Here is a 17,671-nt window from a genome sequence, read left to right on the forward strand (position 1 = left end):
CGTAAATTCTTGTGGAATTAGGTTTACTTGTACACCAAGTCACTTGACTAGTATATATTTGTACCTTGTGTTATCAATTGAAATCAATCCAATTGTAATTCTACATAAAGTAATTAATTTTAGTCATGAATTTAATTTGTTTAACTCTTTGATTATCCAAATGTCAAAAGATTTACTATTTTAAGGTGAAAGTGAAACCTCTGTTTTAGGCAACAACACAAACCTGTGTTTTACGCCAACCACGTACAAGAAAGAAAAACCTCAAACCTTATACAAATCAAAACAGACAGAAATCATGAATTACAGAGAACAACATTTTCAATTAACAAATCCCAGAAGCCCTGCGCTCCCTCGGTTCATCACCAGGGGGCCTGGAAGGCCGTCTTCATTCAGAATCGGAAGCACATAGGGCAGGTCTTGAAGAACCTTGACCTTCATAGCTCACCTTCTTTCCGGCTTGTGGGGAAACCAATCTGTTGCGCTGTTAGCTTCGCGCAAAAGCTAACCTCGAATTCAACTTGCAGGTCCCACATTGTGTTACATTTACAAATTTCTTGAATTGTATATGAAGACGAGTTTTATCTGCAATTCAAATACTTTCATGTATTTCCTGTCTAAATTTCTTGTATATTCATTATTCATATTGCTATGGGGCAACGCCAATGCCACATGAAAATTTCTTGCAGTATTTGGTTTCCTAAAAAAGGAGAAGAGATGGAGTTGAATTTGAATTTCATGAAATGGAGGCCAAATTGGCAACTCAGAAAATGCTGCAACCACGACCAAGTAATCTTTCTCATCTCCGTTGCTGTCTGCACTGTTGTTATACTTGTGGTAACCCCTCTCTCTCTCTCTCTCACGATCTTTACCTCCTGGCAAAATTTTGGTACTTGGATATATCTAATTAATCAAATTTGTTTTAATTTTTAAACATGTAAAGAATCCGCTAATGTTTGTGTGTCAACTTGTTTCGTCAATTCTTGTAGCTGTGGAGGACAGTGCTGATGACACCTTTTAAGCTTATAACCGTGTTCCTTCACGAGGTGAGCCATGCAATCGCTTGTCTGCTTACATGTGGTAAGGTAAGAAATTCTTTCTCACTTCTATCTAAATTTTTAAGAATGGTCACGTTTAGTTTGAGACGGGTAATGATAAGATTAGTCTGCAGGTGGAAGGGATTAAAGTTCAGGCAGATGAAGGTGGAGTCACACAAACCCGTGGCGGCATATCCTGGATAATTTTGCCAGCCGGATGTAATTTCGTTTTATCCTTGGCCATATTTTATGTTCAATTAACATGCACATTGCATCTGTTACGTTTATCATCCTTCGATTTTGTGGCACGCCAGATCTTGGTTCATCGTTTTGGGGGATGATATTGATTCTTGCATCTACGAAGCATCTCACTACACAAATCGCTGCTGGCTGTTTCATCGTTGCCCTAATTATTGTATTCTTTTTAGCTAAAAATGTAAGTCATAGCAAACCCATCTTTTACTTGATTTCTAAGGAAGTAAAACTTGCTAACTAAAAACTTCTGTTGTGTTTGTACTTCTTGACATCGTACAAGTGGACGCTTCGAGGACTTTGCATCGGTATGGATTCCGTATTTCATCAAAACATCGTCCTGTTACTACTAGCACACGATGCAATTTGACGTTTGGGGTTTTGTTTATGTTTTACGGTGTTGAACTACCAGGATTCATTGTTTTATTTGCTGCAATTTGGTATCTGCAAGAAGCAACGCCGGTTCATATGCTTAGGGAAGTGATTCTGTTCACCGGTAATTGCATCTCCGCTATTTTCGTTCAACTATTTCTTGAGAAAGTAGCTTATATATTCTTCATTTCGTCTGACGCTTTATTTTATCTAATGATAGGTGTGATGAACAGCTTGTTTTCGGTGTATGGTAAGAAGCGATTCTATTTTATCGTCATTTTAACTGCATGTTTTTGTACTCATAGATACCTTGTAACGTATACATGTAACGGTCAATGCAGATATATACGATGATCTTATATCGCGGAGAATTAATACGAGTGATGCTGAAAGATTTGCAGATGAGTGTCCCTGCTGTACTGGATGTGGATGGGGTGTCATTTGGTGAGCCTTTATGGTTTCTTCTCCGTTCTTTTCTTTTTATCCATTTTCGTTGTTTTCTAACTACGAAGAGCTTTACGCGTAGGGCGTTCATATCTTTCACATATCTCTGTGGATCTGTGTACCTTGCTCTTGTGATCTTGTCTCCACGTCTGTGACTGCATTGCAAATTGGCCTCACATGAACTCCGTTCGTCGCATGCTTTCAAGCGTTTCATTTGGCCGGATGAGGACGAAAACACCGCCGAGGAGGCTTCTGGGGGAGTAGTTTTGTTGAGGATTTTTCTAGATATTCGTTGTCTCGTATTCTTCCATTGATGAAGGTACATTACCTCCATTTCATGTGATACAAAAGCTATTTTTGTAATCTTAAATCTCATGGCAATACTATATAATTTGTTCAATTAATTCATAATGTATACCTATAAAAATACAAATAAAAATGTTTAGGAGATGTGGGTTAATCTAAGGACTGCCATGTTCCATTGACTGTGGTCGGTGCTGGGAATAAATCATATATTGATGGGGGGAATGATCTTACATAGGCTTATAAGTAAGTTGGTCTACTGTTCATATTGTCAATTAATTATGGTGTTCGATGAGATCCAACGAAAGCCATCTAGTACCTTAACAAGAAGTTTTTTTTCTGTTTGTTAAACAAACGATATTATCTACACAACGGGGTGGGAAAGTGGGATAAGCCTCACAATGGGCTAGTAATAATGTGGTTCAAATTCGCCTTTGGTGAGAATCAAACCTAAGACCTCTCACTTACAAGTGAAAATGAATACTGTTAGGCCATCTCCAACCGAATGATGGCCAAAGGGCTCCCTTTAGCCCTATAGCCCTGCAAGAAATTATATTTTAATGAACAGTGCTAAACCATGTTTTATATCATCTCCAACCAAGGGAGCCAAAGGGTCATAAGCCAAACATAATTTATTATTTTAATTAAATTAATATGGTTAGTTTAATTTGTTAATTAAATTAAACTACCATATTAAAATAAGGTTTTCAGACATATTTTGAGTGTCACTTGTCGCTAAATAAATAAGCCTCCAAATTTCTTATCTTTATATAATCTCAATAATTTTTTGTATAGGATTTCGAGTGACACGTGCTGATAACGTGAGTAACTCTCAAGATTTCTTATCTTTATGCAATCTCAATAATTTTTTGGATATGATTTCGAGTAACATGTGTAGCTAAAGTGAGTGACTCTCCAAATTTCGTATCATTACAATCTTAGAGTGCCACGTGTCAAGATGTAATTGGTTGTGCAAATTTTAGATTGGATTCTTATCTACATGGCACTTCTTATCTTCAACTTTCAATGTTGTAGGAATGTTGTAGGTATTTATAGGAAAAAAAAAATTAGAATTTTGTTTTTTTAATTCAGACAAAAAAAAATCAAATTCCAACGGTAACAGCATGACGTTAGCTAGTCGTTGGCATTCAAATAGGCTGAGCTGGAGAGCTGGCAAAATGTCAAGCTTGACATTATGGCGTTGGAAGACTGGCAAAATGTCAAACTTGACATCCTTGCGCTGGAGGGCTGGCCTGATTTAGGGGTTTGGGCCCGGTGGGGGCCACAAACCCTTTGGCTTGGCCCTTGGTTGGATATGGTTTTCATGTCATTCTTAGTTATTTTTAGCCCTATGGCCCTTTGGCCGGGTCGATTGGAGATGGTCTTGGATCGTAGTATTAAGTGACAATACTTCAACAAGAAGTTGAAGTTTGTGAAAAATAATTGCATGTATAATACCTCGTTTGGTATACATAAATAATTCATCAAAAACATCAAAGGAAATTTTTGTGTTTACATTTACAATTTGTCACCTTTACATAGTTTCTTTTTTTAACAAATAATATTATCTACATTAAGATAAGAGTGTGAGCTTAGTCTTATAATAGATTAGTAATAATGTAGTTTAAACTCTCAATTAACAATAATCGAATTAAAAAAAGTAATTTGACTGAAAAATAGTCTAGGTAGGAAATTGCCCCACATGATAGTTGGGGGAGGTAAAATTAAATCAATCAAATTTTCAAGAACCAATACGTTGTATACCCCGTGGATCCTCTCTGGATCCTCTTTGTGAGAATCCTCTTTGTGAGAATCCTCTTCAGATTCTCTGTGTAAAGATTCAAATGATTCTTTAATTGTATCTGTTTATTATAAATTGTGCGATCAATTTTTGGCAAGTACTATTTGTATTCAATTTTAAATAAAAATTATAAAATAATTTCTGATCGCAAAATATAAGATGAATAAACATAATTAAAGGATTCCAGAATGATTCTTGTTCCGTTGTATATTCCCAAATATACCCAAAAAAAACAAAAAAAAAAAAGACTTTAACTCGAAGATTTTGAAATGGGTTGGATCTGGAAGTAGCGTTAGAAACAGTGCACCTGGCGAGACAAAAGTCATGGGATTTTTACTACTTTCCGGACATGTTCTAGTCTCCTGATTGGTCACCAAAGATTCAAACTTTTTCAAAACTTCTTCTCTTTTGTTTTTGCCCGTCTTCAAAATTTGTTCTGCAGTCTCCTCACTCTCACTTCAAATAAAAAAAATTCAATCTTTATACTCTCTCTTTGATCGGGGAGAGAGAGAGAGGGACAGCAACTTCTCTCTCTAAATTTGGGTTCAGAGATGAGGCCTAATTGGGAACTCACAAACTGCTGCAACCACGAGCAAGTCGTCTTCCTCATCACCGTTGCTGTCTGCACTGTCGTCATACTTGCTGTAAAACTCTCTCTCTCTCTCTCTCTCTCTCTCTCTCTCTCTCTAACTTACATTGGTTCTGGCCAGTGTTTTCCATGGCTTTTGATATTATATTTGAGAAGTTGGAGTGTCGCTTTGATCTGGGTAAAGATTTGTTTTTCGACAAGTTGGAGAATTGGATTGATTCTTTGGTTCATAAAATATGTTCTTTAGCTGTGGAATGAAGAGCAGTTTGATTCCCTGTTGATTTGTTTTCTGCTCTTAACAAATTTTGGGGCTTGGGATCGTTGCCAGTGCTTAATTTAAAGTTAAATTGGCCGAAGTGGTCATTTTTCAATCCCCAATTGCTGAAACGATCGTTTGATTTCTACGTCGATATTTAATTTTGATCAGTTCATCTGGGATTTGATTTCTGATAATTTTAGCTCATTTCCCAAATTAGTTTCAAGGAGAAATGCAATTATTCAACTTGTTTTTATGTTGTATCTTGTAAATATGGTGTACCGTTTACAATTCATGAATGGTGAATCGTTCTTCATTCCTTGTAGCTTTGGAGGACAGTACTTCTGAGACCGTTCAAGCTTGTCACTGTGTTTCTTCACGAGGCGAGCCATGCTATTGCTTGTAAACTTACATGTGGTCATGTAAGAACCCCTCCTCTTCCATATTTTCATCGAAAAATTTACGTTGATAAACTGGAACAGAATGCCTGCCTGCCTCTAGTTTTGTTGAATCAATAGTGTATTTGTTAGTGACTGATACTTCAGGTCAGGAGAAATGCCACTTGCTTCCAGTAATAACGCTCTTTCGTATATGTTCTGTATGCACTTCGTTGTATTCTTTTGATGAAATTAGACATTGGAAAGTCTGCCTTGCTGAGATGTCCTAGTGAAAACGCGTTTAGAAGCAGGTAATGATACAGATTAGTTTGCAGGTGGAAGGGATTCAAGTTCATGCAGATGAGGGCGGAACCACACAAACCCGGGGTGGTGTATACTGGTTGATTTTGCCCGCTGGATGTAATTCCTTTTATCATTGACCTCTTCTCCGTTGGGAACTGTTTTCCAAATGCATGATATTTTGTACTTACCATTTGGACATTTCGGGTCAAATATGGTTTGGTTTGTTTCTCAGTCTGATGCGATTGTTATCCTTTTCATTTTTCCATTTATGTTGCGCACCAGATCTTGGTTCGTCCTTTTGGGGGATGCTCTTGATTCTTGCATCCACAAATCTCCTTACTGCTCGAATAGCTGCTGGGTGTTTTATTGCTGCTCTACTGATTGTACTGTGCATAGCTAAAAATGTAAGTGCTAATAGGCATGCTTTTACTTGAAGCGTCAGGATATGTAACAGTTTAACGTTGGATTTCATCGATGCTGAATGCATAAGTTTGTCAAATAGACGACATGTTTGCCTAACATTAGATTTCATCTTTATCCTGTTGTGTTTGTTCTGCTTGATGATGTGCAGTGGATGCTTCGAGGACTCTGTATAGGTATGTATTCTTGTTGCAGTGGTATATCTTCCTATGACTGGCAAAGGTTGCAATATGACGTTTGTTTCTCATGTTTACACCGCCAGGATTCATTGTTTTTCTCGGCGTAATTTGGGTTCTGCAAGAAACAACAACAGTTCGTGTGCTTCGGTACATTATTCTATTTATTGGTAATTGAATCTCTTCTAGTTCCTTTCTTTTGGTCATCTTCCAAAACTACGGGAATAACTAATCGCTGCCGGTTCTATTTTGTCTAATGCAGGTGTAATGAACAGCTTGTTTTCAGTCTATGGTATGGGGAAGAAACAAAATATTTGATCCTCAAGTTAACCTGTCAATTGTTGCATTGGTCAACTCCGTTTAATGTCTAATTGTAACAATGCAGATATCTATGACGATCTTATATCCCGTAGAGTTCGTTCTAGTGACGCTGAGAAATTTGCAGAAGAGTGTCCTTGCTGCACTGGCTGTGGATGGGGTGTCATCTGGTGAGCTTCTTATCGTTAATAAGAATTGCGCCCGAGTGCAAGGCATGCTCTTGTGCCCTACTTCAGCTGTTTTTTCCAACTCCTAAGAGCTTTCTTTGTAGGGGGTTTATATCTTTCGGGTTTCTTTGCGGAGCCATGTACCTTGGTCTTGTGATTTTGTCTTAGAGGTAAGTTTTTGCTTGGAAAAGTTGTTATTGTTATCGCCTATTTGCTTAATCACGAGAAATACTTACATAGAACAGATTCATCGTGTAAATGTCTCCCCTCAATCACCCTCGCTGCATTTGTGCAGGTTACCAAATCCGGTAAAATTATTTGGCTGCTGCGAAGTTCCGACAGCACCATGTCCGTGGCCGGCAATGGTCCGTGGCTGCCACCGCCCACGAGCGCCATCTAAATACTGTCAAGCAGATTTTTTCGTCATTCTTAAGCTTCTATAGATTCATTCTTTCAAACGCTTTGAATCTGACAGAGGCGATTTATCCCAATGAATTTTGTTTGCTAAAAGTCTATTAACCACGGATCTGTTTGGAATTTTCTAAATAAGGATCTCACTTATCAATTATTTAACAAACGCAAAATCAAACATTGACTACATATTGATTAAATATCAACGACATAGTAATCAATATCAAATTCCCCGACTCAAGGACATTGATCACGAAGTGGGAAAAAGGATGTTGGAGATCTTGTGATCGTGATTGTTCATCATACAACCACCGTATATCGTACGGTCAAAAATTATTTAAAATTTAAAATTAAATATAAATACTACTTAACGAAAACTAACCGCACAACATATACAATGAACGATCACGATCACAAGATCCCGATATCCTTTTCCCACGAAGAGAAGGAATATCAAGGACTAGTTGAAAACTAATCTTTTCAGCAACCAAATTAAGAAAATACTAATTATGCAAAATGGAAAATAGTTTGTCACGAAACAAGTGACGTCGAAAACCATGCATGAAATTTGAAGAGTCGAAACACTTGATTGAAAACCCTTCGATTCAAAGAACAGAATAAAAATCCGACATTAAACCATATCACATCAACAAAAATACGAGCTAGTAATGTAGAGAACGAAATCCTTCAAAGGCTATCCTAAAACCAGGTCTTCAACATCAAAATTTTAAATCGTCTGCCTGCTCAACTGCAGTTCTTAAGGTAAACCAAATAATTCTATGCTTCGGTGATTGGGTACTCGAACACAACATCTTTTCCCGAAAGCTTCCGGTAAACAGCAGAGAAGCTCTCCAGCTTGTATTCGGTGTTGTTACGTTCCTTGGGGTCCAAGAACACCTGCCCAACATTAGGATAAAGGAGACTTCAATATTCTAGTTTTTCTATTAGAATGTCCATCCAACTTAATTTACTATTTCATCCAAGCCTTGATAGTTTACCTTCATTATCTTGGATCCATCAAGACGGTACCTTATGCGCTTTCCAGTAATCTCAGCAGGCAACACAACATCCTCCAACATTGCCTCGTGCACAGCAGTTAGTGTACGAGTGCGGGGGCGTTGAGCAGCTGACCCTTTCTTTGGAGGCCTCACAATCCTACGTGTGGCAATCAGGATCACGTCCTACCAAATGAAAAACCAGAAGGCCACTACGAGGTTACCAAACAAAAAAGAAATTTTGCATATGGATATAGATATGCATATAAGAATCACTTATTTATAGATAAATAATGTAATAAGACAACTAAATTTCGAAACTAGGTCACCCGCTAGAGAGACAAGAAACCAAGATGAAAAACTAGCTGAGCAGATAAAAAGAGCAACAAAGAGATAAATTGTTCCAAACTGTTAGGCGCAAGAGGTAATGCCTAGAAACGAGGATGCTACATAACCACAATGATAGACTAGTCTCAATTATTTATGGGTTCACATACAATACAGAACTGAACATCATAAATTACTAATCACCTTTCCACTGAACTTCTTTTCAAGTTCCCTCACAAGGCGAACGTGAATCTTGCGGTACGCCTTCCTAAGCCTATAGGGCACATGGATAACAACTGCCTTCTTGCTTCCAGACACATCAACTTGACTGCGGCAGAAAAAAGAATGCAACTCATACAGTAGGCAACAGTTTATAATACACACAAATTCCGTAAACAATGCTTACATTGCTGAATTAATATATAGATCCTTCAGGTCACTCTTCAGCTCCTGATTTGTGTTTTCCAAATCAAACACTGCCTGCACAGATAAGAACGCGTGATCAAAACCCAAAACTACAACAACAAAGTAACTAAAAATCACAGTAAACAGCTGCATCACTTACTTGAGCAACTGACTCTTCAAATTCAGTCGGCTCAGCATTGTTATCCTTGGAAATCTTCTTCCTTGAAGTATACATCTTGGCAAAAACTGACTACACAATACAGGCATGAACCAAAATCAAAATTTCATGCATACGAAGACACGAAAAAACTGATAAACTTTGGATATTCGGCACGAAAACAAGAATTATATTACGATCCATCATACGCCATTTGAGTTTTATATATCAGAGAAAATTTAAAACAAACATGGAATAAAGGGTTGGGATCATATTTTTGAACAAAACTCAAAACCCACATTACAAAATACAAATCTTTCTGCATTCGAACAAATCACAATCCAAATTAAGGGAAAAAATGGAGAAAATAAGCAAATGGGTCGCTAAGTTTTGCAAAAATTGATGCTTGGAGACAACGTAAACATCTTAAAACCCCTTCGATTTCATGTGAAATACAAGCAGCATAAGAAATCTAAGATGCATAGACTTACTACAGCTAAAAGTCTCAAACTTTCTCACACAAAACAGTCAGTCGAGCAGTGAATCGAACGTAAGAGAAAGAGTTGAGGAAGATAAAATGGGGATTAGAGATTTAGGGTCTACCTCAAGGAGAATCGAGAGCCGGAGCGACTTCTACGTTTGAGTGACAGAAAACCCTACAGCTCTGGCTTCGGCGGGTTCAGAGAAACCCTAAGGATGGCGAATAAAAAAGCTTTAACGAGATAGAACGGACGGTTGGATGATGAATCGTATAAATGAACGGTTACGAATAGCCCTGGAGTACTATATAGTAAAATATTGGGCTGAAAGCCCAACATACAAACGACAAACTTAACCCAACGGGCTTTTACAAAAGGCCCTCGGAACTATCATTTTGTTTTGAGGCCCTAAACTTTAATATTTCTAATTCTCCCCCAACCGTTAGCGTTCTCACAATTTTTGTTCATCACTTCCAATGCACAAGATCAAGTTTTAGGGACATATAAGAAAAATTATTTGGTACTTGATCTGCATCAAATTCAAATATTTTTGTTTTTTCTGTCGTCGTAAAAGTTTATATTGTACAAATTGCACAAAAACAACACTCAATTTGATAAAAAAAAGTCTGAACTTAACAGTTGGACGAACATTTTAAGAGGAGAAGAGTCAACATAATTTTTGGAAGTTCTATTCTGACTAACTTTCCAGTTGGTGATCATGGAAATTGTCATGCCTAGTAGTCTTTTTCCAATTTGTTGAATTAAAAAAAATATATATATTCTGACTAACTTTCCAGTTGGTGATCATGGAAATTGTCATGCCTAGTAGTCTTTTTCAAATTTGTTGAATTAAAAAAAAAATATATATTCTACTAATAAACCAATTACACTATCTATACGTTAATCAATAAGAAGACTTGTCATAGTTTTGTGTTAGAAGGGATCATATCTGGATCCTTTCCACCTAATCCTCCTCATCAAACAATTTGGACCTTCAAAATTTGATTAAACGGCTAAAAATACGAGCCCACTTTAAAAGTTATAATAACTTTAACCGTTTGATTAAATTTTAAGGGTCCCGATTGTTTAATGAGGAGAACTAGGTGGAAGGGATCCGGAAAGGATCCCCTTCCATTTTGTATTAACTATAATCAATGGTGAGAGGGGAAGACCAAATATTAGCATGTTCTGTGCTAAAATATGTGGAAGTATTTCGAGTCAATCATGCACTGACATGTGTTTTTAATTATTCGGTATTATTATTATAGACTACCGTCACAATGTCATCTCAATCGTAGAAAAGTTCCTTTCCCTTTTAATATAGGTTGCAACTTTTTTTTTTTTTCTCAGTTGCATTAATTTTCTAGTGCTTCATGGTTGGTGGTCTCTTTGACCCACTTGACTTGCAAGTCTTAAATCAAAGCATTGCTGCAAGAAGATATTGCTTCCTCAAATTGACTAATTTAGTCACGATTTCTCCACCGTCCCATTAATTGGTTGAGGAAGAAAATTTGAAGCCTGGCTGCTTTTGCATTTATAAACCCATGTAGGTTTTTTTTTAAGGAAAACTAACAAAAAGAGTTTGAAAACTTTGAGTTTAACTATAAGGATAAAATAAAGATAAAGTGAATAGTATTATGATTGATTTTTTAGTGTAAAAATGTGGTTTTTCGTTAAATTGAACAGTACCGTGGACTTTTCGTTAAAACTCTTTTTTTTTTAAGAAAGAGTGCTATATTTTATTTATTGATAAAATGACATTATAAAAATATATCATGAAGAACTCGGCTTTAAAAGGGTACTTGCAAACTAGATCTAGACATATTACAATAAACATTACTTATCGCAAAGTAATGGGTAGACTTGAAGCATTTGTTTGAGCACATTAGGAACCACAAAATTTATATAGATCAACAAAACCGTTAAATTTCGTGTTACACGGAGACCATGTGAGAACAAAATCTCAAATCATATATTGAGACAGTGTACAATGGCCATAGGTGGATCACCACCTATTCACCGCCATGATCCCAGAATACAAGTGAAATAGATCCAGCAAATCAAACAGATTCATCCTTAACACTTGGATCCAAAAGAGGTTGCACACTAAAACGAAAAGGAAAATCAAGCAACTCTTCTGTAGAGAGCAATCAAACAAGCACACACTCCTAAAGAAAGAAATCAAACCAAACTCCAAAACCATTCTTGGAAATTATTAAACATAACTAAAATAAAAAGATAAAATTATGTCACCGCTTTATAATCTCCGGACATAGGAAAGCCATATCGCTGCATCGACTAAACCTAAATTGTCATTATGGCTAAACCAAGCCTGATGCAATTTGATATCTTTCCCAGCTTCAACCTAATATTGAAGGTGATAACTGGACCCAAAGTCTTGTGTTAATTGTCTTGTGTGGGCCAAAATGTGATGGCTATCACGACAACTACAACATTTCAGGACGAAAATTCAACACCAAATAAAGTAAACGGGAATTGAGAGGAAAGAGACCAAGAATGATTTCAAGAAGATTGTCGTCGGCCCCAAACCCAACGCCAAAGACGGGCCAGCGGCAGATATATTTTATTTTATTTTTATACAAGAACCAAGTAGGTTGAAGCTGTAACAATATATGAAACTGCACTCGAAGACAAAGTGAACTCGGAGCCTTAGTGCTTGTCTCATAACCATACCATTTTCAGTACTAACAGTATTTGTACAATTTTGTGTGTTGGGTAGAAAATTAGCTGCTTAACACTTGATGAAATGATCTATAAACTAATTTGTGTGAGTCACAACTTCCTATTTGGCCACATTTCATCCATGTTCCACATGCTACATGAAAAAATCACTGTCAAACCAGTTGTTTTCTGCCACGTAGCAATCGCCGGAGGAATTTCCAGGGAAATTTGGTGCTGAGTCTGCTGACACAGATTCCTGCAGTTTGAAGGATTCCATGTCGTTGCCACTGTTGTCACCACAATAGAAAGGAGGGCATTCCGGAAATTGCGCAGTCTTCGACATGTCCACTGGTTCTGAAGGGAAAATGCATGAACTTGTGCAGTAATCTGCCTCTGTGTTTTGCTTTTCGACATCCAAATTGTACATTGTTCCACTCATATTAATTTCTTCCAGCACTAGGATTTGTGGTGGCTGGGATACTGTTGCCGTTAGATGTTGGACAGTGTTGTTTTCGAGAGGCTGCGAAATCGTAGGATTTTGGTTTAACACAGCTGAAGAAATCAATGTTTCTCCTCCTATCTTCTGCTTCAACCTAGGCATCCAAAAGCACCTTATCATATTTTGAAACTCTCTGCTTTTCATGTCGATGTTGAGATGCCGGGCTTGTTTGTGCATCCTTGTTCTCCAATAGTTCTTGATTTCATTGTCTGTTCTTCCCGGTAAATACTGCGCGATTTTCGACCACCTGCGATCACAAAAGGAAATATAACTATTTTTCTATAATTTAAGACCAAAAAGCACCACACTATAAATGGTAAGTTTTAATAAACTCTGCATGAAAAAGGCTTCTTTAAGATGTAAAGAAACTGACTGCCTCTCCGCGTTTGTTTATATTAGATTAGAACATCGCTCGAATTAAAAGCGGCAATGAATTTGGGGTGTTGAATGGGGTAGCTAGCTCACCTATTGCCCATTTTTGAGTGGAGGTCAAGAATCAAGAGCTGTTCTTCAGGACTAAGATTGCCTCGCTTAACGTCGGGTTTCAGATAATTCAACCATCTCAATCTGCAACTTTTGCCAGTTCTCCTTAATCCTGTATAATTAACCAACAAATTAAGAAATATAATTAACCAAAAAAGAAGGGAAAAAAAAAACCATAAAATACTCGTAGCCATAGTCACCAGCATGCAAATTGGTTACGTACGGTTACCTGAACGTTTGGCAAGCAAGTTCCACTGGCCTTCGCCATGGCGCTCTATGTACTGAATAAGAAGACGGTCTTCTTCAAGAGTCCATGGCCCTCTCCTAAGCTCACTGTTGTCTTCGCCGGAACAATTGCTACTTAGGGTTTTGGTATTAGTGGACATACCAGCTCTCATTCATAGAAACAAGGGCAAGCTTTTGAGGAGTTAAAACAAAGCCAGACTAGAAATTTATATGCAACATGTAAACACACACACACATATATAAGTATATATAGTAAACCAAAACCCTTTTTCTCCTTGAGAATTTCTAAGGGCAAAGCCAGAAACTTCAAAGAAGAAGACTAGTAGAGTTGCAGATTCTACATGCATGTAGCTTCCATTGAGCTTCCATTAGTTTATGGTTTATGTAGGAAAAGAAAAAGGAGAAGCAAAACGACAATCACTGGAAGTAAATATTGGCGGGAATAACAACCAGTAAGATTAATTTTATTGAATATAAATTCTACTATAATAAAATTATACAAATATATATGATATATAATCACATAAAACAAAATTATAAAAATGTAATGACCTAAGGGAATTTTGCAGATAGAGCCTTACGGATTTGCAATGTCCTTGAAACAAAATTTTGTCTTTACTCAGTGTTTGTAACTCTATGTACAAATGTTTTCTCTACCAGGATCCAACTATTTATAAACAAAGTTTAAGTTATATAGGCATTCTAATGCTTTTTTCAGAACATATGTAACTATTTGGTCAAACAGATCATATAACTGTTTTGAATTAATCAAAAAATTAAAAAATAAATTAAAAACTTAACTAAGTCATTAAGGCTTTTCTTTAATTAATTAAATTTATACATTAAGCATAAACCAGGTGGGCCTCCTCACATGCACTTAATTCATTTTAATTGGATGTTAATTTGATGGATTTAGACATGTTAGACTTTTTTTCATAAGACTACAAATGGATTTATGCTTATTATTAAAGGCAAATAAAACAGAATGTTGCTATCTAATCTTAGTCGCCCCTTGATTAGTATACATAGCTGCGTAGGCAGTGGCGGCTCTAGAGAACGAAAGGCGCATCGTACAGGACTTTGGATTTGAGCGGCTTCAAAAATTTGTCAGCTAAAATTTATATGTGATAATGCTATAGATTAAAAAAAAAATTTCTCTAATTAGCACTTCAAAATGTCATTGTGCATTTTTTGTAAGTGTAAATTTTTTTAATTGAAACATAAAAATTGAGAGTGTATAATGAGATATTTGAATTGTTAATAATAAAATTGAAAAAAAAAATCTTATTATATAATAATGTTATATAATTAAGTGAAACTTTAAAGTTAGAGTTTTTGAAAAAAAAATTTCTTGTTTGATTGTTTAAGATTGAACTGTTTTTTATTATTCAGTGAACGTTATGTTTGTAGCTCTTTGTTATTATTTAATGATAATTGTGAACTTATAATTAATTAGTCCTAAAATTTATTTTGATTTAAGTTATTTCAAAACAGCCTGTGTGTAGGCATCGTAAAAGATAAACCAACACGCTTCTTTTGGTAGTAATTAAGATAAATATAACACCACTACATCATAAACAATATTTAAATTAAATTCAATGAATTTCAAAACAAAAACAAGAACATGAGGTACTGCTCTTTGCGTGCAATGCTGTCAGCAAAAATAATATGAAATATTTGTATGTACGCAATGCATGAATCAGATTTATAGTAAATAATAAATTAAGCAAAAATTAGTATCCAGTTCTTAGTTTCTAATGTTCATTAAAATCCTATTAATTTTTATATTTTGATCAAAGTCCCTATTATACATGCAATGTGACATCCCACATCGCCCAGGGGAGTGATCCTTATATATATATTCACATCCCTACCTAGCACGAGGCCTTTTGGGAGCTCACTGGCTTCGGGTTCCATGGGAACTCCGAAGTTAAGCGAGAAAAGGGCTAGAGCAATCCCATGATGGGTGACCCACTGGGAAGTTGCTCGTGAGTTCCCAAAGACAAAGCCGTGAGGGAATGGTAAGCCCAAAGCGGACAATATCGTGCTACAGTGGTGGAGTAGGCCCGGGAAGTGATCCGTCCCGGGCCGGGATGTGAAAATTGGTATCAGAGCCAATCCCTGGCCGGAAATGTGCCGACAAGGACGTCGGGCCCCTAAGGGGGGTGGATTGTGACATCCCACATCGCCCAGGGGAGTGATCCTTATATATATATATTCACATCCCTACCTAGCACGAGGCCTTTTGGGAGCTCACTGGCTTTGGGTTCCATGGGAACTCCGACGTTAAGCGAGAAAAGGGTTAGAGCAATCCCATGATGGGTGACCCACTGGGAAGTTACTCGTGAGTTCCCAAAGACAAAGCCGTGAGGGAATGGTAAGCCCAAAGCGGACAATATCGTGCTACGGTGGTGGAGTAGACCCGGGAAGTGATCCGTCCCGGGCCGGGATGTGAAATGCAAGTTACATAATTTTTATAATAAAAATTAGTAATTGATTTAGAGATACTTACACCCTTATTAAACTCCTAATTAATTTTCAATTCAAACATTTCCAAAATATAAAAAAATAAAATTAGAATAAGTTTGTACCCATTAAATTTTTATAAAAAATTGATATGTACCCATTCTTAAAAGTACCAAATTTGTTATATGAAAAATGTACCCTCTTTTAATATAAAATGTACCCATTTTTTATATAAAATTCATTCAATCTTTTCTCTAATCCATTTTTAAACTTATATGGGTACATTTTGAGAATGTATTTGTCACATCCCGACCTGGAGAGAATCACTTCCCGGGCTCGCTCCACCACCGTAGCACGATATTATCCGCTTTGGGCCCCGACCACGCCCTCACGGTTTTGTTTTTGGGAACTCACACAAGAACTTTCCGATGGGTCACCCATCCTAGGAGTGCTCTAGCGCGCTACTCGCTTAACTTCGGAGTTCTTATGGAACCTGAAACCAGTGAGCTCCCAAAAGGCCTCGTGCTAGGTAGGGATGGGAATAAACATATAAGGATCACTCCCCTAGGCGATGTGGGATGTCACAATCCACCCCCCTTAGGGGCCCGACGTCCTCGTTGGCACACCACGACCAGGGTTAGGCTCTGATACCAAAATTGTCACATCCCAACCCGGGGCGGATCACTTCCTGGGTTCGCTCCACCACCGTAGCACGATATTGTCCGCTTTAGGCCCCGACCACGCCCTCACGATTTTGTTTTTGGGAACTCACACGAGAACTTCCTGATGGGTCACCCATCCTGGGAGTGCTCTAGCGCGCTACTCGCTTAACTTCGAAGTTCCCATGGAACCCAAAGCCAGTGAGCTCCCAAAAGGCCTCGTGCTAGGTAGGGATGAGAATAAACATATAAGGATTACTCCCATGGGCGATGTGGGATGTCACAGTATTTATGTCAAGTTAAATAGAAGAAATTTAATAATGTTATTAAGCCTAATATCTTCTTTTTTTGTGTTTTTTTTAAAATGTACCCATGTTTTGGTACAATAATTTTTTGGTTAGTTTTTTTATGAACATACCTCTGTGTGTGTGTACACAAAATATATTAGAGAGTATAATTTATCTTTGATATTTTTTATCCCATAAATTATGGGTTTTATTTTAAATCTCATTAATATAAATAACTACAAATTTTATTTTTTAAATTAAAAATATAATAACCTACATAGAAATATATTATTACATTAATGTCAAGAACTTCGATAAAAAACTAAAAACAACAAAGGTTTCAATCAAATAACATTGGTAATTAGGAACCACATCCAAAATATTCCTTAAATCAATTAACGTAATTACTCGTTGAATTAAGCAGTCCACGAATCCATGCACAAATATATCATATATGAGAGGGATACAGCTAAAGGGTGGATGCAATTTGAGGTCAAGGTGGCCTCACGACTATTAAGAGTCCATAAAATAGATATGTGAAAGTTTTTCGATTCAAATGTTCAGTACGTGTCTCTGTTGTACTCACCAAGTACTTGATGTAATGTATGTTAAGCATATATTGGTAGCAATAGGCAGGTTGTGTCAAGATCACTCGATAAATTCTTTCGATCGCACTCATCAGATTTCTTTAGCATATGTCGATATTTGTTGACATGTGTGCAACATGATTCGACTGATAACAACAAGCTCATCAAGTATTCAA

At 36.9% G+C, this 17,671-nt stretch overlaps 4 protein-coding genes across 5 annotated transcripts; 2 read left to right on the forward strand and 2 right to left on the reverse strand.

Moving 5' to 3' along the window:
• Nucleotides 1-308: 308 nt before the first annotated feature.
• LOC137709775 (uncharacterized) lies at nucleotides 309-2,506 on the forward strand. Its single transcript, XM_068448759.2, has 10 exons — nucleotides 309-524; nucleotides 687-834; nucleotides 987-1,082; nucleotides 1,169-1,253; nucleotides 1,349-1,470; nucleotides 1,570-1,594; nucleotides 1,699-1,782; nucleotides 1,879-1,908; nucleotides 2,000-2,102; nucleotides 2,185-2,506. Exons 2-10 carry the CDS (start codon nucleotides 715-717, stop codon nucleotides 2,255-2,257), a joined length of 738 nt encoding a protein of 245 aa, XP_068304860.1. The 5' UTR covers nucleotides 309-524; nucleotides 687-714; the 3' UTR covers nucleotides 2,258-2,506.
• A 1,946-nt stretch (nucleotides 2,507-4,452) lies between these two features.
• Nucleotides 4,453-7,322, forward strand: LOC137711452 (uncharacterized). The gene is made up of 10 exons (XM_068450695.2): nucleotides 4,453-4,850; nucleotides 5,378-5,473; nucleotides 5,764-5,848; nucleotides 6,014-6,135; nucleotides 6,303-6,327; nucleotides 6,414-6,497; nucleotides 6,590-6,619; nucleotides 6,713-6,815; nucleotides 6,917-6,982; nucleotides 7,108-7,322. The coding sequence occupies exons 1-9, from the start codon at nucleotides 4,758-4,760 to the stop codon at nucleotides 6,978-6,980; spliced, it is 702 nt and encodes a 233-aa protein (XP_068306796.1). The 5' UTR covers nucleotides 4,453-4,757; the 3' UTR covers nucleotides 6,981-6,982; nucleotides 7,108-7,322.
• A 486-nt stretch (nucleotides 7,323-7,808) lies between these two features.
• On the reverse strand, nucleotides 7,809-9,858 carry LOC137709901 (small ribosomal subunit protein eS7). Its single transcript, XM_068448882.2, has 6 exons — nucleotides 9,711-9,858; nucleotides 9,111-9,200; nucleotides 8,952-9,025; nucleotides 8,750-8,873; nucleotides 8,222-8,404; nucleotides 7,809-8,120 (listed from the first exon to the last, which is right to left on the reverse strand). Exons 2-6 carry the CDS (start codon nucleotides 9,183-9,185, stop codon nucleotides 8,001-8,003), a joined length of 576 nt encoding a protein of 191 aa, XP_068304983.1. The 5' UTR covers nucleotides 9,186-9,200; nucleotides 9,711-9,858; the 3' UTR covers nucleotides 7,809-8,000.
• A 2,246-nt stretch (nucleotides 9,859-12,104) lies between these two features.
• Nucleotides 12,105-14,115, reverse strand: LOC137711386 (transcription factor MYB78-like). Of its 2 annotated transcripts, none has more exons than XM_088695319.1 (3): nucleotides 13,474-14,115; nucleotides 13,233-13,362; nucleotides 12,105-13,014 (listed from the first exon to the last, which is right to left on the reverse strand). In XM_088695319.1, exons 1-3 carry the CDS (start codon nucleotides 13,646-13,648, stop codon nucleotides 12,423-12,425), a joined length of 897 nt encoding a protein of 298 aa, XP_088551445.1. In that variant the 5' UTR covers nucleotides 13,649-14,115; the 3' UTR covers nucleotides 12,105-12,422. The 2 variants fall into 2 exon arrangements, with proteins under 2 accessions (XP_088551445.1, XP_068306723.1); XM_068450622.2 differs by having other exon boundaries at nucleotides 13,480-14,108.
• Between the last annotated feature and the right edge of the window lie 3,556 nt (nucleotides 14,116-17,671).

This window comes from Pyrus communis, chromosome 6, assembly GCF_041283825.1.
Source record: "Pyrus communis isolate YQ-2024b chromosome 6, ASM4128382v1, whole genome shotgun sequence".
Classification (NCBI taxonomy): Eukaryota; Viridiplantae; Streptophyta; class Magnoliopsida; order Rosales; family Rosaceae; genus Pyrus; species Pyrus communis.

Bases quoted from the DNA above. Each gene is read 5' to 3' on its own strand.
- LOC137709775 (XM_068448759.2), top strand. From the start codon at position 715: ATGGAGTTGAATTTGAATTTCATGAAATGGAGGCCAAATTGGCAACTC. The intron at 1,254-1,348 runs GTAATTTCGTTT...GTGGCACGCCAG, and splicing joins GATAATTTTGCCAGCCGGAT to ATCTTGGTTCATCGTTTTGG. The intron at 1,783-1,878 runs GTAATTGCATCT...ATCTAATGATAG, and splicing joins GGAAGTGATTCTGTTCACCG to GTGTGATGAACAGCTTGTTT.
- LOC137711452 (XM_068450695.2), top strand. From the start codon at position 4,758: ATGAGGCCTAATTGGGAACTCACAAACTGCTGCAACCACGAGCAAGTC. The intron at 5,474-5,763 runs GTAAGAACCCCT...ATTAGTTTGCAG, and splicing joins GTAAACTTACATGTGGTCAT to GTGGAAGGGATTCAAGTTCA. The intron at 6,498-6,589 runs GTAATTGAATCT...TGTCTAATGCAG, and splicing joins GTACATTATTCTATTTATTG to GTGTAATGAACAGCTTGTTT.
- LOC137709901 (XM_068448882.2), bottom strand. From the start codon at position 9,185: ATGTATACTTCAAGGAAGAAGATTTCCAAGGATAACAATGCTGAGCCG. The intron at 9,026-9,110 runs GTAAGTGATGCA...TTATCTGTGCAG, and splicing joins TTGAAGAGTCAGTTGCTCAA to GCAGTGTTTGATTTGGAAAA. The intron at 8,874-8,951 runs GTAAGCATTGTT...TTTCTGCCGCAG, and splicing joins CTATATATTAATTCAGCAAT to TCAAGTTGATGTGTCTGGAA.
- LOC137711386 (XM_088695319.1), bottom strand. From the start codon at position 13,648: ATGAGAGCTGGTATGTCCACTAATACCAAAACCCTAAGTAGCAATTGT. The intron at 13,363-13,473 runs GTACGTAACCAA...TTAATTATACAG, and splicing joins TGCCAAACGTTCAGGTAACC to GATTAAGGAGAACTGGCAAA. The intron at 13,015-13,232 runs GTGAGCTAGCTA...TTGTGATCGCAG, and splicing joins CACTCAAAAATGGGCAATAG to GTGGTCGAAAATCGCGCAGT.